This window comes from Salmo trutta, chromosome 39, assembly GCF_901001165.1.
Source record: "Salmo trutta chromosome 39, fSalTru1.1, whole genome shotgun sequence".
Lineage (NCBI taxonomy): Eukaryota > Metazoa > Chordata > Actinopteri > Salmoniformes > Salmonidae > Salmo > Salmo trutta.
The window spans coordinates 13,540,982-13,556,859 of NC_042995.1; the positions used below are offsets into that span (position 1 = coordinate 13,540,982).

Sequence of the window (15,878 nt, forward strand, 5' to 3'; positions counted from 1 at the left end):
TGCACTAAACACATTCAAAGCTTATACCTTCCTCCTACAGATAACCATTAACTTCTGGTGTAATCCCTCTAAACCTAAGCACTCAATATTTCAATAAGATACCTGATAATTAACCCTATCCCAAGTTTAGGAGTTAGTACCCAGAATCCATCAATGGAAAGGTCTAACAGAATGTTTCTTATTGCATTATTATAATTGAAAGAATTTCATTCTTCCCTCAGGGAAGAGATCTCCAAGATCATGTCAAGCTCCTACCTGCGAGGTCTCAATATGGCCTCCTTCTTTGCGGCCAGTAAGATCATAGTCTTCATCACCTTCGCTGTCTACGTCCTCCTGGGGAACACCATCTCAGCCAGCCGGGTGTTTGTGGCAGTGTCTCTATATGGTGCCATCAAGATCACAGTGACCCTCTTCTTCCCACAGGCCATAGAGAAGGTGTTCGAGACCATCATCAGTATCCGCAGGATCAAGGTACTCTCTAGATCATCTGGCACAAAATGGCTGCTGTGCCTCACCTAGGTGCAATGAGTTATTGTGGTTTAGTAAGGTTTGTTTGGCTGCATCATCTCTCTGTTGACCCACAGAATTTCCTTCTGTTGGATGAGATTGAGAGACCCAACATGAGATTCACCCTGGAGGAAAAGAAAGACGCCTCTGTTGAGATCAAGGACTTAATTTGCTACTGGGACAAGGTGAGTATTCTGGTTGAATGTCCAAATGTTGATATACAAAACAAGAAGACGCCTGTCCTGTGTGGTAGTTTCATGTATTGCTATGAAATGTAATTTCTCTCTCTCTCCACAGTGTCTGGACACCCCATCTCTCCAGAACCTGTCACTCACAGTGAAGTCGGAGCAGCTTGTTGCTGTCATTGGACCTGTGGGGTCTGGAAAGGTCAGAGGTCATGCACAGTACATAGTACACTATATATACAAAAGTATGTGAACACCCCTTCAAATTAGTTGATTCGGCTATTTTAGCCACACCCGTTGCTGACAGGTGTATAAGATCCAGCACACAGCCATGTAATCTCCATAGACAAACATTGGCAGTAGAATGGTCTTACTGAAGAGCTCTGTGACTTTCAACGTGGCACCGTCATAGGATGTCAGTTCGTCAAATTTCTGCCCTGCTAGAGCTGTCCCGGACAACTAAGTGCTGTTATTGTGAAGTGGAAACGTCTAGGAGCAACAATGGCTCAGCTGCGAAGTGGTTGGCCACACAAGCTCACAGAATGGGACAGGCGAGTGCTGAAGCGAGACGTGTAAAAAAAATGTTTTTAAATTCTGTCCTCGGTTGCAACACTCACTACCGCGTTCCAAACTGCCTCTGGAAGCAACGTCAACACAAGAACTGTTCATCGGGAGCTTCATGAAATGGATTTCCATGGCCGAGCAGCTGCACGCAAGCCTAAAATCACCATGCGCAATGCCAAGTGTTGGCTGGAGTGGTGTAGTAAAGCTCGCCGCCATTGGACTCTGGAGCAGTGGAAACACACTTCACCATCTGGCAGTCCGACAGACGAATCTGGGTTTGACGGATGCCAGGAGAACGCTACCTGCCCCAATGCATAATGTCAATGCATGACACTGCCCACGCATGACACTGCCCACGTGCACAAAGCGAGGTCCATACAGAAATTGTTTGTCAAGATCGCTGTGGAAGAACTTGTCAAGCTTGTACAGAGCCCTGACCTCAACCCCATCGAACACCTTTGGGAGGAATTGGAACACCAACTGTGAGCCAGGCCTAATCGCACAACATCACTAATGCTCTTGAGGCTGAATGGAAGCAAGTCCCCAGTATCTAGTGGAAAGCCTTCACAGAAGAGTGGAGGCTGTTATAGCAGCAAAGGGGGGCACCAACTCCATATTAATACCCATGAATTTGGACGAGCAGGTGTCAGAATACTTTTGGTCTTGTAGTGTGTGTGTATATATATATATATATATGGTAAAATATGTAGTAAGCCAGCTCACATGTTTACCAGCCTATCTCCCACAGTCCTCTCTGCTCAGCGCCATCCTGGGGGAGCTGCCGCACGACAAGGGGGTGTTGAGGGTCAAAGGTCAGCTGACCTACACCTCCCAGCAGCCCTGGGTGTTCCCTGGAACCATCCGCAGCAACATCCTGTTTGGCAAAGAGCTCCATCCTCAGAAGTATGAGAAGGTCCTGAGAGCCTGCGCCCTCAAGAGGGTAAGACACACTGAATGGAGCTCTCATGATATTTAACACTGGGAGCTTTGCAATGGTTTTGTGTTCTGACTGTTAGCCCCTGTCGTCTCTGTCGTCCCTTCTGTGTTCAGGACATGGAGCTGCTGCCAGACGGGGACCTGACAGTGATAGGGGACAGAGGAGCCACCCTCAGTGGGGGACAGAAAGCTAGAGTGAACCTGGCCCGGTAAGACCACAGCTCCACTTCATACCAGAGTAGAAATGAGTTGAGGTACATTCTATAGATGAATATCCTCCAGTCTCTATCTGAAAGCCTTGTTGTGTCTCAGGGCTGTGTACCAGGATGCTGATATCTACCTGCTGGACGACCCTCTAAGTGCTGTGGATGCTGAGGTCGGGAGACACCTGTTTGAACAGTGAGTGAACCACAGTTTCAGCTAAACAGGTTGTATTTCTTTTACCTTTATTTTACCGGACTCGTCCCATTGAGATAAATAATTACTTTACAAGAGAGACAAAATAGCAGCTCAAAGTTTGACCCATTTACAACGCACTACAGTTTAAAAATATGCATTTACACATTGAGCAGCAAGATGATTTGAGGAGGTGTGGTGCAACTATGAAATGATGACCTCTTCCTAAATATTTGGTGACATGATTCATTTTGCATATGGTTTCCTAGAAACAAAGGGTGGCTCAACTAACCCTTTGGCTCAACTAACCCCACTATCCTTTAGTACAACTGAACTACATTCTTCCCAGACTCAGATTAGGTCTACTTACTGGCTGCTTCTTTAGGGCAGGAATGGGTTTTTGTATAGCATTTACAAGTTAATGGATGTTCAGGGTCATGTGGATTCTCTGACGTTAGAACAGGCCCTTAGGCCTTCACCAGCAGTGTGAAACTGCACTTAAACTGTCTGTGTCGGTCTCTCTCCATGTGTCTGTATGTCCAGGTGTATCTGTGGTATTCTGAAGAATAAGCCCCGCATCCTGGTCACCCACCAGTTGCAGTACCTCCAAGCAGTCGACCAGATCCTCGTCCTCAAGGAGGTGTGTTCCTGGCAGAATTTAACATTCTACATATGCTTTGTAACCTACGTATGACCCCAGGTGCATTTCTGCTTACGTTTTTACTTTGCTGAGCACATAACATGTCTGCTGTCAATCTTTATGAAAGGAATAGTTCACCCAAAGGCATATGCATTTACATGTGAATACAGACCAGACGTTCGGCAGGGTGTGACGTGTGTGTGTGTGTGTGTGTGTGTGTCAGGGTCACGTGGTGGCGAGGGGGACATACTCCGAGCTGCAGCACTCTGGGGTTAACTTCACCTCCCTGCTGAAGAGGGACGAGGAGGAGGAGCCACAAACCAACAACAATCACTCAGTGGTCAAACACGCCTTTTCCCAGAACTCAATTTCCTCCCAGAATTCAGAGGTCTCCCACACCTCCTCCATGCACTCTGTTAAAGATGGAGCTGAACAGCTTTCGGTGGGTCCAAACCCCACCCACCTCCTTTCAAGCCCTTATATACAGTCACAAGGAGGATTTTCATTCTAAAGTGTCCCAGGTTGTCCCTCCTTTAGTTAACAGGGTATTATGCCCATGTCTCCTCCCTGTCCAGACAATAGCAGAGGAGAGTCGATCGGAAGGCAACATCGGCGCCAGCCTCTACTTCAAGTACTTAAACGCAGGAGCCAGCATCCTGGTTATGCTGGGCACAGTCCTCCTCAGTCTCATCGCGGAGGTATTAACACATCCAGAATGTCAGGCAGTGAATGTCACCATTCTACCTTCTAGCATCTACAGTAAATACCAGCATTTTGACTTCTGATAGATGCGTGCAAAATTTAACTCTGAACAGATCAAGGCATTGGAACCAATGATATTGCAATGATCTAACCAACTATAATATAATTTGCCACCCACAGGTAGCGTACGTTCTTCAGGACTGGTGGCTGGCCTATTGGTGAGAAGCATCTGTTGTTACAGTAGTACATTATTTGTCTCACAGTTCAGTTGGACCATAGCAATGTGAATGTTCAAATAACAACACTGACTGTTTGATTGACAGGGCTGGAGAGCAGGAGAAACTCAATATTAATGGCACTGTGATTGTCCAAAATGGCCTCAACATCACTCAAGAATTGGACCTCGGTTTCTACATGGGCATTTATGCAGGTATACAGAAGAACATTTACATTTACGTCATTTAGCAGACGCTCTTATTCAGAGCGACTTACAAATTGGTGCATTCACCTTAAGATATCCAGTGGAACAACCACTTTACAATAGTACATCTATATCTTTTTTTTGGGGGGGGTGGGTTAGAAGGATTACTATATCCTATCCCAGGTATTCCTTAAAGAGGGGGGGTTTCAGGTGTCTACGGAAGGTGGTGATTGACTCCGCTGTCCTGGCGTCATGAGGGAGCTTGTTCCACCATTGGGGTGCCAGAGCAGCGAACAGTTTTGACTGGGCTGAGCGGGAACTGTGCTTGCGCAGAGGTAGGGGGGCCAGCAGGCCAGAGGTGGATGAACGCAGTGCCCTTCTTTGGGTGTAGGGCCTGATCAGAGCCTGAAGGTATGGAGGTGCCGTTCCCCTCACAGCTCCGTAGGCAAGCACCATGGTCTTGTAGCAGATGCGAGCTTCAACAGGAAGCCAGTGGAGTGTGCGGAGGAGCGGGGTGACGTGAGAGAACTTGGGAAGGTTGAACACCAGATGGGCTGCGGCGTTCTGGATGAGTTGTAGGGGTTTAATGGCACAGGCAGGGAGCCCCGCCAACAGGGAGTTGCAGTAATCCAGATGGGAGATGACAAGTGCCTAGATTAGGCCCTGCGCCGCTTCCTGTGTAAGGCAGGGTCGTACTCTGCGAATGTTGTATAGCATGAACCTACAGGATCGGGTCACCGCCTTGATGTTAGCAGAGAACGACAGGGTGTTGTCCAGGGTCACGCCGAGGCTCTTAGCACTCTGGGAGGAGGACACAATGGAGTTGTCCACCGTGATGGCAAGATCATGGAAAGGGCAGTCCTTCCCCGGGAGGAAGAGCAGCTCCGTCTTGCCGAGGTCCAGCTTGAGGTGGTGATCCGTCATCCACACTGGTATGTCTGCCAGACATGCAGAGATGCGATTCGCCACCTGGTTATTAGAAGGGGGAAAGGAGAAGATTAATTGTGTGTCGTCTGCGTAGCAATGATAGGAGAGACCATGTGAGGATATGACAGAGCCAAGTGACTTGGTGTATAGCGAGAATAGGAGAGGGCCTAGAACTGAGCCCTGGGGGACACCAGTGGTGAGAGCACGTGGTGCGGAGACAGATTCTCGCCACGCCACCTGGTAGGAGCGACCTGTCAGGTAGGCCGCAATCCAAGAGTGAGCCGCGCCGGAGATACCCAACTCGGAGAGGGTGGAGAGGAGGATCTGATGGTTCACAGTATCAAAGGCAGCAGATAGGTCTAGAAGGATGAGGGCAGAAGAGAGAGAGTTAGCTTTAGCAGTGCGGACAGCCTCCGTGACACAGAGAAGAGCAGTCTCAGTAGAATGACCAGCCTTGAAACCTGACTGATTTGGATCGAGAAGGTCATTCTGAGAGAGATAGCAGGAGAGCTGGCCAAGGACGGCACGTTCAAGAGTTTTGGAGAGAAAAGAAAGAAGGGATACTGGTCTGTAGTTGTTGACATCGGAGGGATCGAGTGTAGGTTTTTTGAGAAGGGGTGCAACTCTCGCTCTCTTGAAGACGGAAGGGACGTAGCCAGCGGTCAAGGATGAGTTGATGAGCGAGGTGAGGTAAGGGAGAAGGTCTCCGGAAATGGTCTGGAGAAGAGAGGAGGGGATAGGGTCAAGCGGGCAGGTTGTTGGGCGGCCGGCCGTCACAAGACGCAAGATTTCATCTGGAGAGAGAGGGGAGAAAGAGGTCAAAGCATAGGGTAGGGCAATGTGAGCAGGACCAGCGGTGTCGTTTGACTTAACAAACGAGGATCGGATGTCGTCGACCTTCTTTTCAAAATGGTTGACGAAGTCATCCGCAGAGAGGGGGGTGGGGGAGGGGGAGGAGGATTCAGGAGGGAGGAGAGGTTGGCAAAGAGCTTCCTAGGGTTAGAGGCAGATTCTTGGAAGTTAGAGTGGTAGAAAGGGGCTTTAGCAGCAGAAACAGAGGAGGAAAATGTAGAGAGGAGGGAGTGAAAATATGCCAGGTCCGCAGGGAGGCTAGTTTTCCTCCATTTCCGCTCGGCTGCCCGGAGCCCTGTAAGAGCATTCCTAAACATACTGTATATTTACTTCTCCCTTCAAAGAATGGGAATATTTTCCAAGTAAGTATGAGGTTGTCCCCTTACCTGGGAGGAAGCTTGGAAAAATCGTGTAACGGTTGACAAGTCACCTTCTCTGTGTTCAGGTTTGACTCTGGCCTCGGTCATCTTTGGCTTTGCCAGGAGCCTGGTGATGTTCAATGTGCTGGTGAAAGCTGCTCAGTCTCTGCACAACCGCATGTTCAACTCTATCCTCCGGACACCTGTACGCTTCTTTGACGTCAACCCGATTGGTGAGAAACCCCTCGCATGAAATAGAATCTGTTTGTGTTGTCTTTTTCTTGTTCAGTACAATACAATTTCTTGTAATTTAGTCCTGACCTCCAAAATGCTTTGAAACTGGTTGGGTGAGAGAACAGACATCATTTCAACATCTAGTTTTGATTTACATTTGGTTGAGTTGTCAACTAACGTGAATTCAACGAAAAAAAACAAATGTCACTCATTGTATTTAGGTTAAAAGTTGGGTGAAAAAAAAAAAAAAATCCTTAAATTTGTTTGGAATTAAACTGGTCAAGTTGTGGAGAAATGCTAGATGCTAAATATAAGGCGAACAACTTCTATATTTAAAAGGTTTAATAGACAAACATTCCTCTAAGAGGTTCGCAGCAAATCTCTCCCCCTCCAGAGGAGAGGGCGGAACTAAATACTCGTGCCTTACCTATTCACTGTTTCACCCTTCCGTGTCTCGTGCCAAAGCATTAAATCAAGGCTGAGACCTTGGGGTTGAATACATTTGAAACGTCTTAATTGCTTAGGACACCCATAGTCGATTTTTATGCCCCAGGGGCCCAGATACCAGTAACTAAGACCTGATTTACGGTGACCTCTGGCCTTAGAGTGTACCTACAGTTGTGGCCAGAAGTGTTGAGAATTACACAAATATTAATTTTCAAAGTCTGCTGCCTCAGTGTCTTTAGATATTTTTGTCAGATGTTACTATGGAATACTGAAGTATAATCACAAGCATTGCATAAGTGTCAAAGGCTTTTATTGACAATTACATGAAGTTCATGCAAAGAGTCAATATTTGCAGTGTTGACCCTACTTTTTAAAGACCTCTGCAATCCGCCCTGGCATGCTGTCAATTAACTTCTGGGCCACATCCTGACTGATGGCAGCCCATTCTTGCATAATCAATGCTTGGAGTTTGTCAGAATTTGTGGGTTTTTGTTTGTCCACCCGCCTCTTGAGGATGGACCACAAGTTCTCAATGGGATTAAGGTCTGGGGAGTTTCCTGGCCATGGACCCAAAATATCAATGGTTTGTTCCCCGAGCCACTTAGTTATCACTTTTGCCTTATGGCAAGGTGCTCCATCATGCTGGAAAAGGCATTGTTCGTCACCAAACTGTTCCTGGATGGTTGGGAGAAGTTGCTCTCGGTGGATGTGTTGGTACCATTCTTTATTCATGGCTGTGTTCTTAGGCAAAATCGTGAGTGAGCCCACTCCCTTGGCTGAGAAGCAACCCCACACATGAATGGTCTCAGGATGCTTTACTGTTGGCATGACACAGGACTGATGGTAGCGCTCACCTTGTCTTCCCGGACAAGCTTTTTTCCGGATGCCCCAAATAATCGGAAAGGGGATTCATCAGAGAAAATGACTTTTACCCCAGTCCCCAGCAGTCCAATCCCTGTACCTTCTGCAGAATATCAGTCTGTCCCTGATGTTTTTCTTGGAGAGAAGTGGCTTCTTTGCTGCCCTTGACACCAGGCCATCCTCCAAAAGTCTTTGCCTCACTGTGCGTGCAGATGCACTCACACCTGCCTGCTGCCATTCCTGAGCAAGCTCTGTACTGGCGGTGCCCCGATCCCGCAGCTGAATCAACTTTAGGAGACGGTCCTGGCGCTTGCTGGACTTTCTTGGGTGCCCTGAAGCCTTCTTCACAACAATTGAACCGCTCTCCTAGAAGTTCTTGATGATCCGATAAATGGTTGATTTAGGTGCAATCTTACTGGCAGCAATATCCTTGCCTGTGAAGCCCTTTTTGTGCAGAGCAATGATGACGGCACGTGTTTCCTTGCAGGTAACCATGGATGACAGAGGAAGAACAATGATTCCAAGCTTCTGGTCTGTTAATCGACCTCAATCAGCATGACAGAGTGATCTCCAGCCTTGTCCTCGTCAACACTCACACCTGTGCTAACGAGAGAATCACTGACATGATGTCAGCTGGTCCTTTTGTGGCAGGGCTGAAATGCAGTGGAAATGTTTTTTGGGGGATTTAGTTCATTTGCATGGCAAAGAGGGACTTTGCAATTCATCTGATCACTCTTCATAACATTCTGGAGTATATGCAAATTGCCATCATACAAAATGAGGCAGCAGACTTGGTGAAAATTAATATTTGTGTCATTCTCAAAACTTTTGGCCACGACTGTAGAGGCCAAATTCCAATAGGGAATAGCCATCCAAAAATAGCATTCTTAGCACGTGATGACTTTTTAAAAATCGTATCAGTTTTCCACGTTGAGTAAATGTCATCACATTTAATTTTTTTGTTGAAATGACGTAGCAAACAATGTTGATTTAACCAGTTTTTGCCCAGTGGATTACTTTCTCCTGTTCTGTCACAGGAAGAATTCTCAACAGGTTCTCCAAGGACATCAGCCAGCTGGATTCCATGTTACCTAATACCTTTGTTGACTTCAGTCAGGTAAATTAGTGTATAGCCCTAGAGGGGAACATCTATGTATTTTGGCAGGAGGATATAGATTTCCCAATCCAGTATCTATATTACATAAATATTTTCTTCATGTCTCCTGGGCGTATCAAATCTTGCCACAGTCGATCCTGCAGAATATCGGCGTAGTGGTGGTGGCAGCCTCAGTCATGCCCTGGATCCTCATCCCTGTTGTTCCTCTTCTCATCATATTCCTGTTCCTGAGACGCTACTTCCTGCAGACGTCACGGGACGTCAAACGCCTGGAATCCACCAGTGAGTGACAGGACTGATTGGGACAGTTAGGGGGGGCAAGGGACAAATGATAATTGTACATTTTCTCTATTAAATGTGTACGATTTCCTTTTGTGTCTGCAGGCGTGTGTGAGTTGATGTATTTCCTGTGTTCTGCAGCTCGGAGTCCTGTCTTCTCCCACCTGTCCTCGTCCCTCCAAGGTCTGTGGACGATCCGAGCCTTCAGAGCCGAGGAGAGATTCCAGAACACCTTTGACGCTCATCAGGATCTGCACTCAGAGTCCTGGTTCCTGTTCCTGGTCACCTCTCGATGGTTCGCTCTACGACTGGATGGAATCTGCGCAGCCTTTGTCACTGTCACTGCCTTCGGCTGCCTCTTCCTCAGAGATGGTAAGAGGATAAATTATTATGGCTTCATTACACAAGCTGTTACACAACGGTAGAAATCAATGTTGGTTGCATATGTGTCACGAGAATTTTCAATCCCAATGATGATAACTAACAATTATTTAAGCTTTGACCAATCCCGGAGGTTTGTAAGACCCTGGGTTTAATAATTAGGCAAGGACTCAGTTTATGCAAAAGGTCCGTACAGTTTATTCAGAGAACGTTCTAAAGTCAAAAAATGCAAAGACATAAAAAGACATAACTCTCACCCCCACCTATTTCCACGCACACACAGACAGTAGGTGGGCTGTATCTTTCCCCACAGTCCGCATTCCTCGTCTATCACTACCAAGCGGGCAGTTCTATCCTCCCGAGATTAGAGGGACCTTGACAAGACTCCCTTTCCTGTCGTAAGTTTCTTAGAGTTCTATCCAGGTCACGTCATGAATAGTTTAATTGTCCTCTGTATTTTCTTAGTCACACACACACACACACACACACACACACACACACACACACACACACACACACACACACACTTCTCTCGCTTACTAGTCTCGACCAAACCTTATTGGACTTAAGTTTATCACTCTAATTATTCATAATACATGTTACATAATCTAATAATTACGTTTCAGGGTGAAATTCTTTAGTCATTACCTTAAACATATAAATTCCCTTATCAATATGACATAAAACAAATTGAATGTGGTTGGATAATCTTTCTGCTCAAAGTCTTTGGCTCATTGCCTGTTCCCTTGCTACAACTTGTATTACACTTGGGGCCAAACAGTTATCCAAGCTACACTACCTGTCAAAAGTTTTAGAACACCTACTCATTCAAGGGTTTTTCTTTATTTTAACTATTATTGTAGAATAATAGTGAAGACATCAAATCTATGAAATAACATATGGAATCATGTAGTAACCAAAAAAGTGTTAAACAAATCAAACAGCCACCCTTTGCCTTGATGACAGCTTTGCACACATTCTCTCAACCGGTTTCATGAGGTAGTCACCAGGAATGCATTTCAATTAACAGGTGTGCATTCTTATGTTAATTTGTGTAATTTCTTTCCTTAATGCGTTTTAGCCAATCAGTTGTGTTGTGACAAGGTAGGGCTGGTATACAGAAGATGGCCCTATTTGGTAAAAGACCAAGTCCATATTATGGCAAGAACAGCTCCAAAAAAGGAAAGAGAAACGACAGTCCATATGGAACATTTCATATGGTCATTTAGACAGGGTACCTTGGTGTTCTTGGGCACAGGGATTATGGTGGTCTGCTTGAAATGTAGGTATTACAGACTAGATCAGGGAAAGGTTGAAAATATCAGTGAAGACACTTGCCAGCTGGTCACACATGCGCAGAGTACGCGTCCTGGTAATCCGTCTGGCCCTGCAGCCTTGTGAATATTAACCTGTTTAAAGTTCTTACTCACATCGGCTACGGAGAGCGTGATCAGTCGTCCGGAACAGCTGGTGCTCTCATGCATGATTCAGTGTTGCTTGCCTTGAAGGCATTTAGACCGTCTGGTAGGCTTGCGTCACTGGACAGCTCGCAGCTGGGTTTCCCTTTTGTAATCAGTGATCGTTTGCAAGCCCTGCCACATCCGACCAGTGCCAGAGGATTCGATCTTAGTGCTGTTTTGACGGCTCGATGGAGGTTGTTGTGGTATTTCTTGTAAGCGTACGGATTAGTGTCCGGCTCCATGAAAGGGACAGCTCTAGCCTTTAGCTCAATGCAGATGTTGCCTGTAATCCATGGCTTCTAGTTGTTGACATGCTGTGTAGCCAATGAATTGAGTAAATGTTCTAATCAGGGCTGGAGGCGGGAGCTGTGGGTTTGGTGTTGTCCTACGCTGTCACCCTTCTTGGGAACTTCCAATGGACCATTCGTCAGAGTGCGGAGATGGAGAACATGGTAAGATCACATCAAAGTCCTAACTCTGGTATTGTCCCTCCCCCAGCTCCACAGGCCCAGGACCTTTTATAGTATCTGAAAGATTTTACCTGGGAATGAATTTCCACAGGGAAATAATCAAACTCAGAGATCTGCGCCAATGACCTGTAGAAATAAGATTCATTAGAGTCAAAAGGGTTTTAGTTGCATCCTGTCATTCAGGAATGTTCAGCTGAAACAGCTCACTTAAGAATGTAGCGTGTGAATTATTGAAGTTCTGTAAAGTTTTATAATTTAGTGCTGAGAAGCCATACTAGCATTAGACCAAGGTTAACCACGTTCCCTGTCTCAGAGTAGGCTGGTAAATGAGATTAGAACCAGATTTGTTTGATTGACATGGTTATTTATTTACCGTCCTCAGATGACGTCAGTGGAGAGGGTGGTGGAGTACACAGAGCTGGAGAGTGAAGCACCCTGGGAAACCCAGAAGCGTCCTCCTCCTGAGTGGCCGAGCCAAGGCCTCATCACCTTTGACCGGGTCAGCTTCTCCTACAGCTCAGACGGACCGGTGGTCCTGAAGGACATGAAGGCCATGTTCAGGCCCAAAGAGAAGGTTGGCATCGTGGGCAGGACGGGTGCGGGGAAAAGCTCCCTGGTATCGGCTCTCTTCCGCCTGGCAGAGCCAGAGGGCAGGATCTACATTGACGGAGTTCTGACCTCCGAGATCGGCCTTCATGACCTGCGCCAGAAGATGTCCATCATACCTCAGGTAGCTACTGTTGGTGGGTCTTCTGTGGCTGCTCTGTCCCTTAGTCCTTCTGAATGTAGTAAAGGCTCCTAGTTCAGATATGGCTCTGTTAGAGCTTATTACATTTTTCTGTTTGTGGCCCCTCTGTTCTGCAGGACCCTGTGCTTTTCACCGGCACCATGAGGAAGAACCTGGACCCTTTCAGCCAGCACACAGACGAGGACCTGTGGAACGCTCTCCAAGAGGTACTGCTCCTCAGACTCCTATTGATACAGTAACGGGATATACTCTCACGCATTGACATACAGGTTAATGTGTGTTTTTGGTGGCATTGATCAGGGTCTTACTCCAGTAACTGTTTCCTCTCCAGGTCCAGCTGAAGTCTGTGGTGGAGGAGCTGCCCAATAAGATGGAGACAGTTCTGGCTGAGTCGGGCTCCAACTTCAGTGTGGGTCAGAGGCAGCTGGTCTGTCTGGCCCGAGCCGTCCTGAGGAAGAACCGCATCCTCATCATCGACGAGGCCACGGCCAACGTGGACCCCAGGTACAGAGCTGCCTCTCCCATACACACGTGCTGCCATGGAGGACCTCCTGTCTGTCCTTTAGAGCTGAGCAGCAGAGGCAGCTGATATGCTTTGACTGGGAGGCATCTTGTAGTCAAAGTGTGTGTTTCTTTATCATGGTTGAGTCTTTCCTGAACTGTTTGTCTGTCTGTGTCCGTAGAACAGACGAGCTGATCCAGAAGACGATACGAGACAAATTCAGGGAGTGCACCGTTCTCACCATCGCCCACCGCCTCAACACCATCATAGACAGCGACCGCATTCTGGTGAGAGCTCTTCCCATCAAATAGATGTATATCTGTCACACGCACACACAATCATTTTATATAAAGATAAAAAACGAGACTGAGCAGGTTGAGAGATGTACTTTTATTCACTTTAGTTCAGGTTGATCTCAGATCGTGTGAAATGAGTTTACCCTGTTTACACTAATCTGAAGGTGCTGAGTAATTCAGTCAGTGCAGAGTGAAGTAGGTTACTCTATTGTAAACAGAGCGCTAGATCAGTGGTTCCCAAACTATGGGGAGCGCCTGAGGGGTAGGCGGGGGGGGGTCCCCCCCCACCCCAAAAAATTAAGGAACGGTCTGAACTTAATCCTGAAAGTTGTAGTAGTGGAATGCACAAGGTGCAATTTTGAAATTGGGTAGTGTATCAGCAGTTTTCCTCATCGTGAAAGTCATTGCAGACCTTAGAGAGCCATTTGTAACTTGTCATAAATGTCCAGATCATCTAGGCCATGTCAGCTAAAGTTTTTTAGCCAAGTTGACTTACTGACTTTTGACCCTGCCTTCAGGTGCTAGGCGCTGGTATGATTCAGGAGTTTGACGAGCCGTACGTCCTTCTTCAGAACCAGGAGAGTGCCCTCTACAGGATAGTCCAGCAGACGGGCAAGGCTGAGGCAGCTTCCCTGCTGGAATCAGCCAAACAGGTGAGCACTGACACTGCATCCCAACCCAGCATACACATTCTCTCAAACTAACTTGATTTCTTTACCAATTAACAATATTTTCATTCAGGCGTATATGAACAACGGCAACAGCCATGGTCCAAAAATGGCCAACGGAGTGGTCTTTGAGACGGTTGTGTGACGGTGCAGGGACTTGACGAGCAGAAAGAGATCTGCCCAATTTTATATTTTTTCCTTTTCACTCATTTCTCTTTTGACCAATCACAGATCTTTACCAGAGCTGATTGGTCAAAAGATCAATTAGTGAAAAGGAAAAAAACTGAATGTCATTTTTTTGGGAAGTTGTTTGCATGCAAAATCAGGAAATATTTATGGAACGGACTTAAAAATAATTTATTTAAGTAAGGAAGCAAAAATGTATTTCCTTATTAACACTTTGCTGGTGTGTGTTGCATCTTTAATTGACAATCATGAGAATAGTGTTACAACAATGGAAGTAGCATTGCATTTTCAGAGATTGAGCTTTTACTATTTGAACTGCTGCTACTCCTACTGATTTACCTTACTGCACAGGGCACACTATCCTGACATGCTGCACTGTCTATGCAATCACTTTACTAGGCAATGGAACTAATTGGCGTGTGTATTAAAATACTATACGTGCAACGGAAAATTACACTTCACCATTGTAGGCACATGAAAAGACATGCTGTCATTGCTATAAGGGATTTATCTTGACCAAAGTGAGTAACCCATGTATGTCTCACGTTGTTTGCATGAGTGATGATTGTAAGGACAGTCTAGATCATTTAAAAGCAGGAATACCTACCCATCAATGTGAAAATGTATTTAACTACAAACTTATCTCCTAATGAGGCAGTATGGAGAGACCTTAGATTTTTTTTAAACTACATTTTGATTCCATTGTTTTTGTAGTGGATGTAATTGTTTTCCCAAAGGTGTTCTTATTTTTATGTACCTACAGCAACAGTACCTCTTTTTTTACAAGTTTCAGATATATTGATGTTTGTAAAATAACTGTGAAATGTAAACTTCATTTTAATACAAACTTAAGTCTTGTTTCTTATGTCACGTCTTCAACGCAAACGTAGTTGCTTTTCTTTGAGTCAATACTATCAGCATTGACTAAAGAAAAAGGGACAAATGATCGCTCCTCAATTTTACACCATATTTTCCTAGGATGATTTTGTAAGCCTCTTTCCACAATATTTCATTATCCACCTTTATAGACATTAACATTTCCAGATAAACCAAATATACACAGGTTTATCAAGAATTTAAATGCATAATTGTAACTCATGATTATCTAAGAGAACCTTGGGCAATGTGGGTAGGATGCATTATATACAGGCCATGTAGGCTGCGTTTAGACATGCAGCCTAATTCTGATATTTTTCCCACTAATTGGTCTTTTGAACTAACAGATCTTTTTCAGACCTGGAAAAAATATCCAAATTGGGCTGCCTTTGTAAATGCAGCCGTTTTCCTTATCAGATCTTGTTCGGAGGACGAAAGCTCAAATGGGCAGAGCTTGTGAGAGCCAAATAAAGAACAGCCTTTTAGGGAGGCAGGTTGGAGGTGGATGGAGGGCGTTAAACACGGGTTGTGACAGGCTAGGTTGCCAGTTCCAATCCTGCATGTGCCTTTCAACATTACCCAACATTCCTAATCTACATGACTCATGGACTGAACAGCTTTAAATATGTGAAACAACCAGTGTGGTGGCCTCCCCCTGATGGCACTATGAAATAGGTACTGGTACAGGGACCAGTAGGTCAAATCTGTGTGGTTTGTTTTCTAACCTTACCCCAACCCCTATTCCTGAACTTACAATCACCTTTGTTTCTGCCCTCGACAGAACATCCAATAAGGAAAACCACATTTATAAATCCTGTGACTTTCACCATGTCAACGAGATGATTTTACAAATTGTATAAATGT

At 45.7% G+C, this 15,878-nt stretch overlaps 1 protein-coding gene across 3 annotated transcripts in view; it reads left to right on the forward strand.

Moving 5' to 3' along the window:
* LOC115179617 (multidrug resistance-associated protein 4-like) overlaps positions 1–14,985 on the forward strand; it is a 35,616-nt gene extending 20,631 nt beyond the window's left edge. For all 3 annotated transcript variants that reach the window (XM_029741249.1, XM_029741251.1, XM_029741250.1), the window contains exons 8-29: positions 222–471; positions 585–692; positions 805–894; positions 2,005–2,196; positions 2,307–2,401; positions 2,505–2,591; positions 3,132–3,228; positions 3,452–3,670; positions 3,804–3,926; positions 4,111–4,148; positions 4,254–4,360; positions 6,576–6,722; positions 9,069–9,148; positions 9,280–9,430; positions 9,569–9,799; positions 11,620–11,720; positions 12,121–12,468; positions 12,603–12,692; positions 12,818–12,990; positions 13,170–13,275; positions 13,803–13,937; positions 14,026–14,985. In XM_029741249.1, the coding sequence (XP_029597109.1) occupies positions 222–471; positions 585–692; positions 805–894; positions 2,005–2,196; positions 2,307–2,401; positions 2,505–2,591; positions 3,132–3,228; positions 3,452–3,670; positions 3,804–3,926; positions 4,111–4,148; positions 4,254–4,360; positions 6,576–6,722; positions 9,069–9,148; positions 9,280–9,430; positions 9,569–9,799; positions 11,620–11,720; positions 12,121–12,468; positions 12,603–12,692; positions 12,818–12,990; positions 13,170–13,275; positions 13,803–13,937; positions 14,026–14,097 (3,040 nt within the window). In that variant the 3' untranslated portion in view covers positions 14,098–14,985. The remainder of the gene's footprint in view (positions 1–221; positions 472–584; positions 693–804; positions 895–2,004; positions 2,197–2,306; positions 2,402–2,504; positions 2,592–3,131; positions 3,229–3,451; positions 3,671–3,803; positions 3,927–4,110; positions 4,149–4,253; positions 4,361–6,575; positions 6,723–9,068; positions 9,149–9,279; positions 9,431–9,568; positions 9,800–11,619; positions 11,721–12,120; positions 12,469–12,602; positions 12,693–12,817; positions 12,991–13,169; positions 13,276–13,802; positions 13,938–14,025) is intronic.
* The last annotated feature ends 893 nt before the right edge of the window (positions 14,986–15,878 follow it).